The sequence below is a fragment of the Apteryx mantelli genome, chromosome 19 (assembly GCF_036417845.1).
Source record: "Apteryx mantelli isolate bAptMan1 chromosome 19, bAptMan1.hap1, whole genome shotgun sequence".
Classification (NCBI taxonomy): domain Eukaryota; kingdom Metazoa; phylum Chordata; class Aves; order Apterygiformes; family Apterygidae; genus Apteryx; species Apteryx mantelli.
In genome coordinates, this window is record NC_089996.1 from 8,921,798 (window position 1) to 8,940,796 (window position 18,999).

Consider the following 18,999-nt stretch of genomic DNA (forward strand, 5'->3'; position numbering starts at 1 on the left):
TCTGGTGGTCCCAGTCATGAACCAGAGCTGCCTGGCACTGGGTTGAGTCACAGCTTGCCAGGCCTTGCCTTCAAAGGAAAGGCTTGATTCCTTTCACATTCGGAAACCAGACCTGGAGATGTGGTACCCCATGTTCTGCTTCACATGGACTTACTGGTGCCGAGAGATCAGGTCATTTGAAAGACCTATGAGGAGCCTGTCTATCAGTTGAAGGAAACAAGATTTTATTGTTTCACAGCATCAGGCATTTAGATTTAGCTTTGATTATGGAATATCGTCTTTTGAATGTGTTTTAGTGTATGGAATATTGTCTTTTGAATGTGTTTTGGTGTTTGGAGACTTCTGCAGTAGCTTGTAACCTGTTGCTGCAGTAGGTTGCTTTCCCGAAGGTTTGTTATAAACCTGATTTTTTTTTTCCTTCTTCTTTGAGCATTGGTACTACAAGTTTCCATGACAACTTCCAAGCTAACAAGTAGGTGATAATACTTCAGAATAAAAATACTAATATGGGGATTGCTGGACACTTGCAGTTGGAATTGGTGACCTGGAGGGATTGTCCCAGGGAGGATCATTAATTTTTAACTCCGGAACGGACTCGGTCAGTTGGCTTGCCAAGAGCTCTCTCCAGTATAATTTAAAAACCTAGGTATATGTAAGACTAAAATCATAACCATTAAACTTGGAAGGAAGTCAAATATCTAGTTCATCTCTTCTCCGTCAGGACATTGTCCACTGGTGTGTAAAGAAAGAAGGCTGAAAAGAATGGTGACGTGTTTCCCGTTTATAATACCTCAGCTCAACTAGGAAAGGAGACCATAGAAAATAATAGCTTTCAAAGGCATTATTTTTCCCCTTTCTTTCTCTTAGTCCTGCTGACAGAACTTACCACCATCCCTGGTGTAAGACAGGCTTTGTAAAATCACAAGCAAGTTTTTTTATTATTATTATTTTAACTTAGAGCTTGGAAACAGTGGTTTAAATGAGACCAGTTACACAAGCTGTGTGAGGAAAGTGCTGGGACGTGTGAGATGGAGAAATAGCCGAGAGTGAATAATGGTGGCAGGTCTGTGCAGGTCAAAGCCTGGCTTCCCTGGTCTCTTGTTGGTGACTACTGCTAGGCAAGTCCCACTTTGTTATTGAAGTTACTTCTGCCATTTGATTCGGGTGGTTTCCTTCTGACTCTCCATTGGTTGTTGGCTGGGTAAACGTCCCGTTCAGTGTTAGAGCAGTTAAGGTGAATGCACAGCATTTCATCTCCAGCAATTGTACTTTTCTCTGCTTTTATGGTGTCTCTTATTCCCTCTTGCCTAAGCAGCTACTGAAGGAGGGTTTCTCTTGGCTGCTTTTTCTCCTCCATCCTCAAAAGCTTGCTGCTAGAGCTCTTGTTTTAGAGGATAAGTGGAAAGCGGCTGGAACAGAAACCAATGTTTCTTCACCATAATGGTTGTTTTGAAGACGGAGGCCGTGGGATCACCCTAGCACCCTAGAGCATGTTTTGCTCTTCTTGGGTCGAATATTGCAGCTATATGAGACAGCGCTGACCCAGTGTGAACTTCAGCAGTTTAACATGTTATTGGCCAGCTTCATGCTGGATCAGGTGTCGTCTTCCATAGCCAGTGCGAACTCTGTGTCACAGGGTAATTGAGCAGAAACACAGTTGTGTAGCCACGGCTGATCCAGATGAAACCTGTACTCCCAAGTCTGTGTGTCACTGAATATTAAAGATCACGGGACTGTGATTTGAAGTTTTGCCTTGGGAATGACAAATAATTAGTGACGAGGGAACTTGTGCCCTTCCTGGTGCCCAAATTCTGCACTGCAGAATTCTCTAACGTGGGTTGAATCTGCGAGATCCACTGAGTAGTCGGCTCTTCCGCAAGCTGCTAAGGGAGCCGGTGCAAAATGCGGCGTGAGCTGCATGCTGGCATTTTTGAAACTGAACGATCAGTGACTTCATCTAGGATGCGTTCGCTCTTTAAAACTGCTGCATTTCAGGTTATTCCCCAGCTTGCGGTCTTGGTTTGTTCTGAGCAAAGGACAGTTTTCTCATAATTATCTCACGTGATGAGATTGCTGACTTGTAGTGAACCATAGCAGTAGCAAAACAAAATATTCATTACTCTCTGCAGAAATGCCTTCTCCTTTTGTTAATCCTAAAATACCAATACTCCTGCCCCATGCAGAGCAGAGACCCTATGGGGATAGGGGAGGAGATGATGTGCTGGGAGTAAGCATATATGTGCGCTTTTCCCCTTTGGATAGAACATGATGTTTGCATGGAGGGAGCTGGTCACTGGAGCCTGTATAGAGGTGCTTTTGTCTGCTGGGGGGTAGTGGTGACCTTACAAGCAAACCTGAGCTGCTAATTTGTGAATTTAAGCTCTGCTTTTAAGCATGCAGCTAGTAACCAGGGATTTATGCCACTGCTGAGTACTTTCAATACTGTTTTTGTTTTTATATGCAACAATCAGAGCTAGTTGTTTATATAGCAGTCTCAGCAGCTCCTCTGTTATTTGTCACAAACAGCTTCAGAACTGATTGCTACTGATTTACCTGCCACAGTACTTTGGCACTGGTGGCTGTTTTGAGTCATCAAAATAAATTGTTCTCTTTTGATCTGTTATCAGAAGGTGGCTCTTAAAGGGAAAATTGGCCATGAGCTTTATGGAGTTGAGGGGTTAAATCCAAAGAGTTGCAAGGTGTGTTTAACTCGCCCCTACCCAGGGATGTCTATACCTAGCTACTGAATTGCTTGCTAAAGCTGGGATCAGGTTTAATGCAGGTGTACCTCCCAACCTCTGCACTTAAAAAAAAAAAAAGAAAAGAAAAAAAGAAAAAAGAAAAGAAAAAAGTTTCAGGAAATCACAAGTCTGTTTGCTAGAGGAAATTAGACAAATGATTGGAAGCAATCAAGCTACTAAGGCTTAATGAGTTGGTGCTCATCATCTGAGCTGGAATCATGGTCCTCTCTTAATCTACCCAATTTCAGGTGAAAGCTGTGATGGTTCCTTTATTTCTCATTTGAGGTGACTCAGCTGAGAAAGGGGAACACAATCATGTTGGTGCTTGTTTCCTAAGCAAAAATCAAAATTACTTGTATTTTTCCTGTTGTGTGGTACGAGAACATCATCAAACCTAGTAAAATATTGCACGTGTTCTTTGCTGAGTTGAAGCTGATGCCTGTTGACTAGTAGATCTGCTGTGGAGCTCAGACATTGATGATTTGGTGCTGAACACCAAGACAGAGCATCTGAATAGCAGAGGGAAGAGATGGAGATGCCAGAACTGTTCTGCCTCTGTCCTGCTCCTTTTTGTCGTTGACACATTAACCAGCGTGACCGACTGCTGGTGTGTGTTTGGTCATCCCTTCGTGCCTGGGTAAGATGTGTACGCAGTGATGAGTGTCTCTGGCTTGCGTTATTGGATAAACATGAATTTTTAGAAGACAAAGCAACACAAAACCTGCCTTTTATTTGGAAGGGTGTTGTGTACAGCTGGCATGTAGGAGTACAGGACTAGCTAAGAGTCTCCCTAGGGAACTCATATTGCTGATTCTTGGGGCTATATCAAGGCATGTGATTCTAGAACATAAAACTCTAGTCATGTTAATATTGATTTTCATAGAAATAAATATAGCAACTGAGCTATTACATACCTACTTTAAAAGTGCTTTTCCACTATTGAGTTCCCTCGCTGCTGAGCGAGAGGGCTAGGCTAACCTTGGGCTGATGATCGCATTACTCTAGGTATAATATATGAGAGGAAGAATGACTCAGCTGTCATGTATTCAGGAACAGGCGTTCTGGTTTTCTCTGGTTAGGTTTCTTCTGGGTTTTGACTGTCTTTTGTGTGCTGACAGACCTGCTACGTATTTATTGTTGGTGCTGATATTCTGCCTACTACTTGGCTTGCTTATCCTAGCAACCAAGGCAGGTGGGTCTGGCACATGAAGCTGAAAATAGTTGTGCAGCCTTTAAAAATCAAGAGATATGAAAATAGATTGAATGCAGTTCCTCTGCAGACAAAGTCTTATACCTTGCTTTTGGAAGAATTTGTGTGCAATTATATTCTTTGGGTGTGACTGGCTGGGAAGACTACTCATTTACTACTTTTACAGTTTGCCAGAATGGAATAATACTCAAATATTGCCACTGCTAGGTAGCATACGATAGTCTTGTCAGTTTGGGTTCTTCGGGTACTATTTTTAATACAGAACAAAGCAGTATGGCTTAGTGATATGCTGAAACAATAACACATTGATTTAAACAGCAAGTATCAGAGATTAAATTGCTCGAATGCCTGTTGAAATGAAAGTAGCGTTATACACTTTGAGTTTTGGAGGAAGAGAGCTCTTTAGTTAAAATACCCCAAATGCTACTTGAGTACTTACTGCAATGTGAATGTTACTGCTTGGTTTTGGATGTCAAGAGGCTGTCACGTATAGTGCTTATTTTGCCAAGTAATTTTAGAAAGCTTGATAAAAATTGATCTCTGCACCCATGTGGGATGTGAGAGGTGATAAAAACACTTTGGCAATCTGGAAATGGGCTGAAGGAGGCTTCAGGTTTCCCACTCTGGTGGAATTCTGACTCCAAAAGCTGTGCTGTAAAAGCCTAGCTGACTGTCTCTTCCTCTCTTCCTGAAACACGCAGTCAAGAAGACAATAAATACTCAGGTATTTCTCTTTGATTCCGGATCCTGTCCTCAGATTATAGATTTATGACTAATTTAGTAATGCAGGCTGTAAGCCAGGGCGTGGGTTAGTACAAAATGCTGACAAAGCACAGTCAATTTTGGGCTGGGGATCAACAAGGAAAACGGATGGATACAGCAGTAAGAGAGCTTCATTTTGAAAGAAAGATGTGAAAGAGAGGCTCTGTCCCTGATACTCAGCTCACATGGTGCCTCCTGAAATGTATGGTATGCAGTTAGTGTATTTGCAGGGCTCAGGATGTTGTACCAATGCAAATATATGCTCAACCACTGAAACATAGATCAGACTTGTCCCCGTGCAGCAGAAGTGGAAATCTTCAGAGTTACTGTAAGGCTGAGCAAGCCTGAAACTAGAGTTCAGTGTTGTGGCCTCCCTCTTAGCAAGCTTAGAACATTATCCCACGTACAGCATCTTGGTAATGCACTGGATGTGAAAAGCATTCTGCAGTTTTGAGCTTATTGATAACACTTAATAAAATAGTCTGCAAGTGATCTTCAAATCTCTGAAATAGCTTGATGAAAGATTACTTCTGGAAGGATGTCGCCTGGTTAACTGGCCAGTAATCACTGGAGATGCATCAAGCAGTACCTCCCCTTATCAGTTATGAGTCCTAGTGTCCCCACAGCTCTGTGTAAACTAATAGAGAATATGTACTGATGGCTCAGCTGTACCTCTTGTTGCCAGTGCCAGCTCTTTGCCAGCAAGTGCTTTTGCAGAAGCCGGAGTATGAGTAGTGCTGTGAGTTTAGCTGTGCTCTTATTGAGGGTTTTTGCTACCTGCATAGACCTGGGGGCTACTGGGTGCAGCAAGAGCCATAATCAGCTTCTCAGTGTCTGTGTGACTGAGTACTCTGTGCTGTTTCTGATTCACAGCTAAGGATTTCTTTCCTTGCTTTCTTTAAGGCAAGTGCTTCCTGCAGTGATTTTGACGCCAAAGCCAACTCCCCGGCCGACTAAGATTTCATACTGTATGGTATCTTGTTAAAATCTTCCAGAGCAAACAGGATCTCCCCCAGATTTTTGGAATATCTTCTGCAGAAAACATGCAGGCTAAAACGCAGCGCAGTGGTGTGATGCACTTCTTCCTGTGCCTTCTCTTTTCTCCAGAACATAGACTGGGTGTGGGTGGGCAGTGGTGTGTGGTGCAGAGGGAGGAAGAGAAAAGGGAGACATAATAACAAAGTGGTGAACGAATTGGAATGTCTGCATCCTTTCTGATGTGTCCTGACTTACAGCACAATCATGAATAGGTTGCTTAATTGCTGTGTTTCAAATCTGCAAATTGGATTTTGCAAACGTGCCAAGAGGGTTAACTCTGTGTAAGGAAGTACTTCAGCATCCTCTGCTAAAAATCTCTTCCGCCCTGAGAGGTGGAATACTGTGCATTTCTATTTGTCATGTTGTTATTTCTAACGAAGTGTCATCTGGGGTCACTAAATCTAGTCTCTTTCTCTTTTCCTCTAGCTGAAGCTTGAAGATCGCTCTGTAGTCCCTCGAGATGTGGTCAGACACATGAGCTCCAGTGTAAGTGCATTTTTTTCTGCGTCCCTTTTCGATTATGATACTGCTGTATGGATTTCTAAGACCTGCCAAATTGCCCGGAATGGAGTTGAACAGTAATGCTTTGAGCACATTCTATTTTTAGTATGTTTAGTAGATCTAGCTGCATCCTTTGAAAATGAAATGCTGATAAGGCTGCCTTGCTGCTGGTGCATATCTGCAAGATATGAAGGTCTCCTGAGCAAGAGAGTCTGATAATGTCGGGTAATGAGACAAGCTTGCCCATCCTACCATCCCTGAAGTTTTAAGCCAAGCCAGTCCAAGCTGTAGGGAATGTGGACCTGCTCTCCCTCTGCCCTGAAGGAGAAGCTGGTGTGGAGGCAGATCGCTTGACTCTGTCACCATGTGCCTTTTGGTGGGCTGTGGACAGTGTTATTTGGAAGAAGTATTTTCAGGGAGACCTCTCAGAATCTCCAACAAGCACCATCTTGTCCAGCTTCTCCCAGAAGAGATACAGCAAAGCCCAGCACTACTGAAGCAAGACACGCTGAAGCATCTGACACAGCTAGGTCAGCAGAAAGCAAGCTGAGTCTTAACCGGCAGCCTATAATTGTTCCCGTTACTCTCCCTGGTTACTATTTTAAGTCTTAGTCATTCCGTTCTAGTTTCACAGCATATGTGCTTATTGGAGATGTGTGGATTTGATTTTTGTGAGGGGAATACTGAGAATTTGGTATTGATTATCAAATGAGACATGATCTCTTTAGGAGCTTAGCTAGGTTGGCAATTTCTTGCTATTGCTAACACCTAACCTATAACCCCGAGCCATATGGCCTGCCATGTGTACGCTTGTATCTTCTCTTGACTAGCTTCCAGCAGTGTAGCTACTGAGGTGGTGGTGAAGTAGGCAGCTGGCCACTAACTGATGCAGTTGCACCACATGGTGTGCAGCCTGGTGCAGGGATGGGGAAGGCCATTCCCTGACCTGGGTGGTTTTTCAAATAAAACCATTTTTGCAAAAATAAATAGATAAAAGCTGACCCTCCCCTTTTGCACAGAATCTTCCAAACAAAAGAAAAGGGAGAAAAACTTGAAGAGTAATTCAAAAGATGCTGAAACAAAGCGTTTCTTTAAACTTAGTTCTTGTGTTTGAAATGGAAATTTTGAGTCAACACTTTTTACTAAAACTGCAGCTTTATGAATGTGTTTCAATCCAAAACAGAGCTGCTAGCAAAGTGAAATATCAGTTGTTCGCGCCGTTGTACCTGGCGCAGCCGGATAATAGCATATCACTCTTGCTTAGAGGGATGCTTTCTGATGAGTCCTGCCTCTTAATTGTTTATTCACCGATGCTTTTTACTGTCCTGAAAGCTTAAGATGACTTTGAGTTATTCTCCTTTTGGCAAATATGGATGTGCTGCTTTTGTTTGCAATTGCCACACTCATCTGAGCAGAAACTGTCTTCTCTGGCTTGCTGCATGCGTACCAGGAGACACCTCAGTGCATTCCAGCAGCTGTTTTGCCCACTCCGTTATTGTCCGGTTGCGTGTATAAGCACTGGCATTTGCTTGACCATTGTACTAGCAGCTGATAATTTTTTACTGATGGAATGGTGGGCTTATAACTCAGTTTCTTCTCTCCCCTCTGTTCAAAAATATAGGAAACATGAAGATTACTTACAGTTCATCTTACCCACAAGTATATTTTAAATGTCAGTGATAAATAAGACACTAAACTCCTATCCCAAAGAAAACTCACTCGTTAACTAGATGTAGTCCCAAAATTACAAAAGCATTTAAAATAGAAAATCTGCAAGGGACTGTCTGCCAGATTCAGAATGTGGGATGGTTGCCCTGTACCAGTTGGCCTGGCAAATGCACAATGTGGAACTTATTCGGTATTCACCACGCTCTCTTAGGGCTTGTTTTTAACCTTGAGAGGGAAGGACTTAATCCTCTGTTCCTCAAGAGAAGAGAACTGACTCAAATTCGTGTGCTTCTCATCTAGCATTGTGTCTGGGGAAAGACAGAGTTAGTGCTTCAGTGAGCAGTGCCTGAAACAAGATGCTTTTTTCTGCATGCTGTTGGACCCAGAAGTCTGTTCCAGTCGGATGAGAAATGGTGGAGGCAGCAGACTTCATTTTTGCAGGTGGTGTGCTAGTTTGCAGAGCAGGTTGGAAGTAGGTCTGTAATCTGTCAGGCTCCTGCCTTCTGCTGCTTCAAAGGATGCTGGGCAGTGTTTCCCCTTTTAAATAAAGGAATAAGAGGGTGGCATGAAGATCCCCTTATTAGAAAAGAGAGCAGTGAGGGAAAGAATCAAAGGGCAGGAGGTAGACGCTATGGAGTTGAAGCCTACGCTTGCTGAGTTGCTGTTCACTCAGATGGGAGTTTGCTGGCCTGCCTTAAAGTCTTGTCTGTGATGGCAAAGGAAGTTAATCGCTTCTCCGTCTACTTGCTGCTTAAATACTCACCATCTCCAGTGTGGCGCATGGCATGCAGATACCAGGAGCAGGGGGAATGTCTAGGGAAGATGCTTAATTTTGGTGTGAATGGGGCTTGAATCAGTCAGCCCTTCTAATGAGCATGCAGTCCACCCAAAGATCAGTCACCTCCCTTGTTTTGTAGTGTCGCTGGTGGGATTGAGAAGAATTGATTTTTTATAACTGAACTGTGAAATGTCAGCTTGTTTCATTTGGTCCTCTCTCATTTGGAGTATCTAATAAGTAGCACGGGACAGTTCTGTCTGAGCTGGCTGGGGGAGAGCAGGGCTCTGGCCATAGACCCGTGCTGGAACACAAGAGACGAGTTGGCTTGTTTGGGACTGCATTGCTGAGCCTTGCTAGAATCTTGTGGCGTGATTCAGCAGAACGTCTCAGCCTGCAACGTCTGCCTTCCCTGTCGCAGGCTGTTTCATATGACAGTAAAACAACCTCGTAATAACCAAAGGTTCAGTGGCAGGTGAGGGAAGAGCTGTGATTCAGCAGCCTTGCAGCCTTCTAAGGCTGCTCACAACACTGGTCTCCACTTTCTTTGCTTAATGATCACGTACAACACAGTTATCTCTCAAGGTTTTGAATAAGTGGAAGGAGGTGCACACTGAACTAAACCCAACGCTCTTGCCTGTGACTAGATAAGGTCCAGCTGGATAGAATGGGATCTGTGGGTGCCAGACACTGAGGTTCTGACACGGTTCTGGTTTAGGCTCTCCTGTGCTGATGGTGAGAGGGCTTTTACCATGGGAAGCCTGGTGCTTTGTAACTTAAACTGACTTTAGCAGGATGAGAGACCTCGAATCCCAGAGCAGCAGTGGCTTCCTTCAGGCTCAGTCTGCAGGGAGTCTGTACCCAGGTAGGGTTTTGTTAGGTTAGGAGCACGGGGGCCCTCCTTAATCCACCCTTAGCTGGAAATCCTGCTTCCAGTGGGATGCTGCAGCGTGGAAGGAGAAACTGTACAATGTGATCTTTACCACCAGTTTCCATAATCTCTTGACAACAATACAGCTTTTTCAATGGGCTTGGCTAGGCTGTTCTGCTGTTAACTCTGGTGCCTCTCGGGACTCTTGCAAAGTAGACTGTGCATTTAGCCGTCCTTGCCAAGCTATCTCCGTAGTCTTGTGGGCCGGGAGATCTCTGGGGACGAGCAGCCGGGGAGTCTGGACTTGCAGTATGCAGACAGGCTTGTGGGGTGGTGCAAGGCACCTTCTGTACTCTACAGGGGCTTCTTTCCCTCTTCAGCATTTTTAATGGAATGTGGTGTCTTGGGAAACTCTGGTCTGTTCATGGAAAAGTGCCCCTGTCTGACAGCGTGGCTGGAGAGTTCCCTTGAGCTGCTGAGTTTGGGTAGCTTTGGCACATCGGGGAAACTGTCGATTAGAGAGTGCGGAGATGGTATTTGTACATCAGTCACCCCAGTTCTGGTGGTATTACTTGTCCCTTTACCATTGGTAAAAGGGGGTGATAGAACCAGAGACCAAAAGAGCCACAGAAACCGCAGGTGTTGGAATGATCGTGTCCCAGAACTGCTGTCATGCTGGCTGCTGATAAAGGAAGAATAAATTCTGAAATGCTTAGTGCAGGGCAAGGGATTTGCTTCTTGTGGGATTTTTTTTTGGTCTCCAGCTACTAAACAGAATCCAGAACAGGCCTGAAACTGAAAAGCGTGGGCAGAAGATGGATTGGGTATATTTAATCTAGCTTCATCTGGAGGAAGAGCAGGGTAAGTGGCTGAGCTTTGGCCCTCAGAAGCTGGGGGGTTCGGTTCAGCAGGTGCAACTTCTGAGCAGGGCTGGGACTGTGCTAGCAGCAGCTGGCTGGAGACGGAGACAGGGTCCTAACAGACCATTTTCAGGTCTCAAGCTGAGAGTTGATACTACAGCTCCATTGCAGCTCTTTCATGCAAGTCCATGCTTGGCTACCAGCTAAGCTAGGCTCAGCTGCAGTGTGACGGGCAGCAGCTCTAGCTGGGAAAGGCTCCCTTTGGTTCCCAGCCTTTGCAGAAAGCACTGGCAGCAATCTGTGAAGCAGCTGGAGAGAATAACCGCTACGGCCTTGGGCTCTGCCAGCCCAGCTCGCAGCCCTCTTGGCTGTGTTGCTGGGTGACGCTGGCACGGCTCCGCGTGGGCAGCGCTCAAGGACGCGAAGGTGCTGGCATGCTGGGCAGGCCCGTGCTCTCCCCTGCCCGCAGGGCCCGTGCGAGTGAGCCGCTCTGTGCTGTATTCGCTCCTCGGGAGCCAGCGGGGCTGGGGAACGCAGGGTTTCCGCGCAGCGCTCGGAAGGGGACTCGCGGGGGGCAGATGGCGGGCAAGCCAGACAACTGTGCTGAGCAATCTGTCCAGGAATTATGTCAGACTGCCTGTGTCTCCGTAGGGCATCTTTGCTCTAACTACCCATCTCCAAGACAAGACGGGATGAGCTGAGCACCAGCAAACTCATAAACTCCCTAAAGGGCTGCCCAGGGCTCCCAGCGAAAGGCTTGAATAAATATTTAACGTGATTGACAAAACAACATGTTTATAAGTGGACTGAGCAAACAAATCCACTGCTCGCTATGTGTCGGCCCTGCGAGTGCGCGTGCCCGAGTTCTGCTGGGCAGAGACCTTGATGTTCGAGATAAGGGCAACTTCAGAAGCTGCTGATATTAGGGCATTTGCTGTGCCGTCCCTCAGTCAGCTTTTCTAAAGGACTGTGGGCTTTAATAAATAAAAGTATCGATTGTCCCAGCTGCAAGGAGGCCGGGGCAGCTGCTGCGTTTGACAGTGTTTGGGTTAGCAGCCCTTCCTTGCAGGCCTCTGCCATATGCGTAGGCAATGTGCGTCTTGTGTACTCCCTGCCAAAGCAGCCCCAGAAGGCTCTTGACAGCATGCGTTATTTTCTTAGGGACAAAAAAGATAAAACTTTGCTTATAAAAAAAAAAAAAAAAAAAAAAAAGAGGGAGATAACAACCATATTTTAATTGGACCAACTGTAAATTATCTGGCTTGAAACCTTGAAATCTGATGGAAGGTGCCAGATTTTTTTCTTAGCCTGGCAGCAAGTGAAGACCATGTATAATGTCCTGCAGAATCAAGTTTTAAATGAAAAGCCCCAGGTAGCTTTTACAGATTTCTTTTGTGTTCTGGAGTTGATGATCTCTCCCTGCCCTTGCCAATTCATGGCAGTACCTGCAAGGCAGTTCGATGGAGCTGCAGAGATTTGCTCAGCTGAACAGGCCAAGGAGCCAGGGATTTTAGAGGAAGCAAATGCTAATCACCCGATATAGCGTCATCTTATTTGAACAGATGTGGGAGTCTCTGGGCTGCTGCATCAACAACCATTGCAAGGTTAGCTGGAAAGAAAATGCTCCGGGTCTTTAATAGTGATCTTGGTCTTTGAGCTGTATTATGTTATGTGAAATGGCCCTTCAGTGCAAGGAGATTAGGAAAATTTTGTAATGTCTTCTGCTTGTGTAAGACTTCTCTAAACGATAAGGGGGGAGAGGAGGGGTTACTCTTGAGACTTGTCTCTGCGCCTCCGCTCTGTACCCAGAACATGTATTTGTGTATGTAGAACCTTCCCGAAGTGATAAACCCTTGTTCTCTCTTTTGTTTCCAGGACAGCCAGTGTGGGACTGTAATTGATGTCAACATAGAGTGTGCTGTGAAGCTGGTAGGAACCAACTGTATCCTCTACCCTGTCAACAGCAAAGACCTGCAACATATCTGGGTGAGAATGGAGCCAAAATACGCATGGGAGCCAGGGCTCGGTTATTTGGACAGATGATGCTGTATTCCAAGCACCATGTGCAAGGGAAACATCTGTATTGTGCAGGGTGCATCTGGAACTTGGTTTTATTCTAAACTTGGCAAAAGCATCCTCCCTGGAAGAGGACTATGCAACATCTCATCTTCTCCCCATCTGTTCCATGTTTTTGATCACACTGTTGAGACCAATTGGACTTGGAGGGCTAGGCTGACATTAAATCTTGTGAGAAAGCTTCTGCGCTGAGATTAGCTTATTGACCTGACTGTCACAGCCCTGTAGTCACAGTACAGTGGTTTTGAGCTGCAATATTGTTAATGTATCAACAGGTTATAAAAACGTTGATAGGAGTCAAGCATGTTTCTGTGCAGCTGGAGCAGTCTGAGACATACCTGGTTCTCCCTCTCGAGTGGGTGATTTCCAGATATCAAGTGGGATCGGATTTTCATCATTTTTCTTTCTCTGAGAAAAAGATTTGGGAGAGGAGTGCTGCAAACCCACCCTTCTCCAGAAGTAGGCCTGTACCTAGGCTCAGTGATTGGGAAAAAAAAATAAAAAAAATCAATATTGGCTGAAGGCATGTGCAAGCACGCCTCTACTTCGCAGAGTGTCTTTTGAACAGAATAAGACACTTGAGCTGGCAAGTTTAAGATCCGAGGAAGAATTCAGAAAGCCAGAGCTGTTTGTCTGGAGAATCCAGGCTATGTTCTGACTGCGAAGCAAACACTCTTCCATGTACCTTAATTCCAGCTTGCAGCCAGGTCTGCAGTTTCAGTCCTAAATCCTTCTGAGCTTGCTATCCAGGCTGCATTGTGTGAGGACTTGCTTGATGATGCAAAGGATAAGGGTTGCTGCTTATAAGGCTTGTTTCCTATTTTGTTCCTAGCCATTCATGTATGGTGACTACATAGCCTATGACTGCTGGCTGGGCAAGGTCTATGATTTGAAGAACCAGGTCATCCTCAAGCTTTCCAATGGAGCCAGGTACTTCTCTCCTTTCTGTTGAAGACTGTCCCCCTTTCTCTTGGGTTTCATCATCCTGATCTATTTTAGGAGAGCTAGAAACAGGCTTGGCTTCTCATTCACACACTGGCAAGTCATCTGCTTGCATTATTTTCAGATGTAGAGGAGTAAGAATTCATGTCTTTCTCTGAGACCATCAAGGTTCATTGGTCACTTTCTGAAAAAGGTGTCTGAAAGGCGATTTGTTTTTGTTTTTTAATACCAGCAGATCAGTTCTCCAGAACTAAGGTGCTTTGATTTTAAAAATACTTCTGCTCTGGAAAAGTGACTGTTTAAGATGGATCACACCTACTCCAGACGTTTGCTCGGTAGGAGAGTATACCTTCACTGAGATACAAGGAGGGAGGATTCTTACCTTAAAACAGCTGTGGAAGCATGGAAACTCAGCAGGCTAGCAGTTTTTTGGAGTCCAAAAAGCAGCTCAAGGTTGAACTTGAGCTGTTAAGATCAGCATTGCTTTATCTTCACTGTTGTTTGTAACTGTATGAGGAATGTTTTTTTCTGGGAAGACATAATCCTAAGTCATACCTCTAGAGAGAGAGATTTAAGCAGAGATATTTAAAGAAATATCTGGTTAATTTATCTTGTAGTTCTGCAAAGCCAGTAGAAGGAGCTGAATTCTGTTCCTTGTGCATGTCAAACAGTTGCTTGGAAAGCTAAAACCCTCTGAACTCAGTAAGTTCACTCTGTTACTGAGGCCTGTCTTGTCCAACAAACTTTATTATCGATGCAAGGGAAGGAAGGAACCAATGAAGGGCCAAGAAGCTTATAGGCCTGGCAGTTGGGGAATAACCCATCTGTCTTGTAAATTGAGTGTTGACATTGATGATTTAAAAAAAAAAAAGAGAGAGAGGAAAAAAAAAAAAAGAAAAGAACCCTGCAGCCAGCTCCGAGTCTCTTTCTAAGAGAACTGAGTAGTGCCAGAGCTATAACAGATGATTGGTGGATGCATCTATGATTTTGATTGTTTTAGCTTTTGGTTAACTCAGGCTGGAAGACTCTTAAGCATATGTTAAACTGGAAGTGAAAAATAGCTACACTTCTCAATCTGTATTGCTTGCAGTTACTGGTGCGATTTCAAACCTTGCTTGGTATCTGTTACCAGCTCATGTATGGCTATGTAAAATGAGGTTACTGTTTCAAAACCTCTTCCTAATAAATCATTTGAAATCCCAGCAGAACTCACTCTGGAAATGAAGCTTTTGCTGAAGCCTTTAGGTTACAATGTTGGTATGAATCACAAACGGGACCTTTGCAGCAGACAAATCCTGCTTATGCCTCATGTATTACTTGGATGATTTTTTTTTTTTCTTTTTGCATGCTGAATGGAGCCTTTTAATGGAGCCAGTGTTTATCTAGCTTGTGTCTATAACCAGTTATGTTCTACTCTGGCATGTAAAGATCCAGCAATGTACTGTACTGCTGGGCATATGTACAGACCTGCTCAGGCAGCGGCAGTTGTTCTGGTGCTGTTTGCTCTTGAGGCGGATGGCTCTGGCAATGCGTCTGTGTCTCTTGTCTGTTTTCCAGGTGTTCTATGAGCACGGAAGATGGATCCAAGCTGTATGATGTTTGCCCTCACGTCAGTGACTCGGTGAGCTTCTGGTTCTCCTGAGAGTCTTTTTGATCAACTTTATTTTGTAGGCTTTTTGTGCAGGATGGGAGGGGAAGACAAGACCAAAGTCTTTAATTAATCCTAAAAATTAAACGATACATCACAGCTGAAAAACACTTTTACTTTCAAGAGAAGAAAATCTAGTAGCGTAACAGGATGTAGCTTAAAGGTAATGTTAGTAACGAGCGGGTTTTCAGGAGGTATTACAATTAGTATAATCCAGCTGCTTCCTTTGCAAACAGCTTGCATAACATGCAGTCGGATCAGATGGCTGATGTTAAGATAGTTCACTGCCTTCTCAGTGCGTCTGTACGTGCTTGAAAAGGCTCTTATTTCATTTAACACTTTCAAATGGGCTCTCCTTTTCAGAAAAGGGCGTATTGTTTAAAAGGTGTTCTGCTAGAAACATTTCTAGATCATGTAAAATAGACTGTGGCTCTTGCTGTTCCAGTTGATTGCATTCTCTGAATGGAGACCTGCCTCCTTACTGTCATTGTCCAAATCCTGTGGTAGGGCAAGTTTTGGTAGCCTTTGGCCCGAGACTATCAAGTTCCCTGTGTAATGATGGGATGTAAACTTTCTCGCCTTTCAAAGTTGACCACGGCTTGCTTGTTCTTCCAAATGGCCTCAGTAGGGCCTCACTGGGTATTTTTCTTAGCAGCTTTACTGGGAGTTGACTGAGAGAATGGCATATAATTCTTTAACTTTACCGTCAGTCATCATCCTTCCCGACCTTCAGAGCAAATGTTCTTTTGATCTCAAACTGCATTTCTGTTAAAATTTGGTGCCTGTCACTTGAGGAGTAAATGGAATATCAGTTTAATATGATGTGCTGCTGTGTGTTTGGTTTTTCTCTTGTTCTGTACAGAAAAGGTGTGGCTGTTGCTAGATGTTCTCCAGTATTTTAGTCTCTGCTACTGTGAGTTTTGCAACACATTTTCCCCATCCTAAATCCATGTTGTAGCAGCATCCGGCTTTTGAGTACCCAATTTTGAGAGATACCTTTTTTGAGTCAGGCCACTTTTAAAGCATGTGTAGTCATCTAGAAACTTGCACTGGGGTTTTAAACATGAGTTGTCTCCTTTGTTACTCTCGATCCTTTGCTCAGAATTGCTGTGTATGTGTTAGATGCTTACCTGATTTAGGTTTTTGTCACACTGCTGTTATCCTTTCTGACAAATTACAAGACTTGTATTTTTTGCGCTCAGTATTTTACCTACCTTAAACTGCTCTGTCCGCCCCCGCGTTCTAAATCTTTGACTCGCCAAGTCGCTCTAAATATTAGTGGAAAATAATTCTAGGAGAGTAATTGCTCTGTTTACAGTCCTGTTTTATTTTCAAAGGACTGTCATATTAACTAACCTACCTAAGATGGGAATAATACTTATAAACTTAATTTGGCAAGGAGAGAAAGGAAGGCAGGAATTCTCTGGCTTTCCGAGAGCTTCAGGTGTTTGAATTAGAGCGGGGAGGAGAAACTGGGTGTCCTTTCCCAGGACTCAGCCCACCTTGACTACCTTGTTACTGAGAACATTTGTGCAAAATCCATATCTCTTGTTTCTTGCCGGTACCTTTGCTTCTCCCCCACTGAGTCATAATCCTGTATGAATGTGTGACAGTGTAGGTTGCCATAGAAACTGTTAGGTTGACTTCAGGAGAGGAATGAGCTTTAAGAGAAGGGCAACTTGCAGACGAGACTTCTCATTTACAGTTAATCTTACTGAGCACGAATGGGGAAAGAAATACTGGAATCCCAAATCTTAAGAGCAAAAGCCCTTTACGCTGCTTTTTTCTTTCCCTCTCCCCCACAGGGTCTTTTCTTTGATGATTCATACGGCTTTTATCCTGGGCAAGTCCTCATCGGGCCTTCTAAAGTCTTTTCCAGTGTGCAGTGGCTCTCGGGTGTGAAGCCTGTTCTGAGCACAAAAAGCAAGTTTAGAGTGGTGGTGGAAGAGGTAAGGATTGACAAGCTGACACACGGCCGCTTTCCGCGCAGAATGGTTCCCTGGCTGGCGTTTTGGAGCCGAGTCAGCTTGCCATGGTAACCTTCCAAGAGCAAATGCACTGTGGCTCTGTCCTTCTGATGTGACAAATTTCTCATTGTGGACTGACAGGACTCTGGAGCATGGTTTGGCTTTTCCTCCCAAGGGTCCCTGCTGGCACCATATGAGAAGGTGCGGATACGCTTAGAATATTGTACTGCCGATCATTAGGGTAGCAGAAGCACCTCTTCTACTGAAACTTAATGTTGCATACTATCCAAAAAGGGAGAAATCTTGCTGACTCTTTGCTAAAAGAGGGAGCAGCTCCAAGTCCATTAGCGAGTCTATCTGACATTGGGCTGCTTATGTGTATGTACTATAGCTTTCTTCCTGGGCCAGATGTCATCTTTCTTGAAGTAGCAACTGTGGAAGCTCTCGGTGTTGCCCAGTGCCATGTTATGGGAGCATTGCAGTGGTGAAACTGCACTTTGCCATCTTAAATGACAAAAGTGGTTTTGTTCCTTTCCTACGCTTAAACATGTAGATCCTAGACACTGGTCTAAGAAAGCTTCTGAAAAAATTAACCGCTTTCTCTCTCTTTACATTGTAGGTACAGGTGGTAGAACTAAAGGTTACTTGGATCACTAAAAGTTTCTGTCCTGGAGGTACTGACAGTGTGAGCCCTCCACCCTCAGTAATCGGCCAGGAGAACCTGTCCAGGTGAGATGGTTAAAAAAATTCTTTTCTTGACTCCTGGCTTCCAGGGCCTGTACAGACTATGGGTGACATGCCTACCAGCTGATTAGGTCAAAGCTGCTGCCTCCAGGGATTCTTATCCTAACTGTGTGCCTGTATATTCCAGAGCTCCAAAAAGGTGAAGGGGTAGCTTCCAAAGTAGCTTAGCAGATACTTGAGTTACTATTACAGGGTTGTCATTCCATTATCCTCTCCAAGCGCTCTCCAGCTGACATGGGAGGAAAGTGGTGTCTGGAGACAGCTCCCTGCTTTCTGTGTCCTTCCCCATGCATCTGGAGGAGGCTGCACCTTCTGTGTGTGTACCAGAGGTAACCAAGGTGTCCTGCTCTGGACCCGGGCTGGTACTGAGGGAGCATCTGGTGCCCTCTGCAGGCTGCTGCTACAAATGAGAGCTGGACAAAATTCAGACAGTGAGGAGCGAGATGAGCAATAACACAATGCAGCATAGTCCTGTCTGGAGCTCATAAGGAAGCTGGAGGAGAAGAACACTCAGATGACAGCAAAAAAACAATGCCAACTTCAAATGCCTCTTGGCAGCCCTCTCTGGGAGGGGGGACTAGAAGGAGGGGAGTGACTAGTGTCCCACCCAAACCCTTTGTGTCCCCACCCAGTCCCTGGTGAGCTTTCCTATTCCTCCTTTAGAACTGTCTGCATGGAAAAGATTTGGTGTTTTGTGCTAGTTTTTTGCCACCCCAGAAGAAGCACAGTTGGTGTAAGGGCATGCCAGCCTTGTGAAGGCTCTGGTCACTGCCAAGTTCTGTTATTGCTTTTTCACTTTACTCACAGCTGTCCTCCCATTCTACTAGGGTAAAGCGGCTGGGGTGCTTTGACCATGCCCAAAGACAGCTTGGGGAAAGGTGCCTCTATGTGTTCCCTGACAAAGTGGAACCTGCAAAAATCACCTGTGAATGCCCGGAGAGGAACTGTGTCCTGGGTGAAGGATCGGTTGCCAAAAAGGTATGTTGAGGGGATAGAGGGAGGTATGACTTGTCTAAGCATTTCTGGTTGCTGTGGCTTTTAAAGCAGGGATCTTCCTGGTAGTCACATGGTCATGAAATGTGACTCCTGAAGTGCTGGTTGTAAAGAGTAATGGTGGCTTGTTGCCAGCAACCAAGTCACCTTGTGCAGCGATCTCATTGCACTGGGTGAGGCATGCAGCTAATGCCACAAGAGAA

At 44.7% G+C, this 18,999-nt stretch overlaps 1 protein-coding gene across 1 annotated transcript in view; it reads left to right on the forward strand.

Moving 5' to 3' along the window:
- Positions 1 to 18,999, forward strand: part of UBE2O (ubiquitin conjugating enzyme E2 O) — a 69,851-nt gene that overhangs the window by 31,198 nt on the left and 19,654 nt on the right. Inside the window, exons 2-8 of the mRNA XM_067308062.1 lie at positions 6,178 to 6,237; positions 12,302 to 12,412; positions 13,335 to 13,432; positions 15,002 to 15,065; positions 16,898 to 17,041; positions 17,679 to 17,788; positions 18,631 to 18,781. Of these exons, the coding sequence (XP_067164163.1) occupies positions 6,178 to 6,237; positions 12,302 to 12,412; positions 13,335 to 13,432; positions 15,002 to 15,065; positions 16,898 to 17,041; positions 17,679 to 17,788; positions 18,631 to 18,781 (738 nt within the window). The remainder of the gene's footprint in view (positions 1 to 6,177; positions 6,238 to 12,301; positions 12,413 to 13,334; positions 13,433 to 15,001; positions 15,066 to 16,897; positions 17,042 to 17,678; positions 17,789 to 18,630; positions 18,782 to 18,999) is intronic.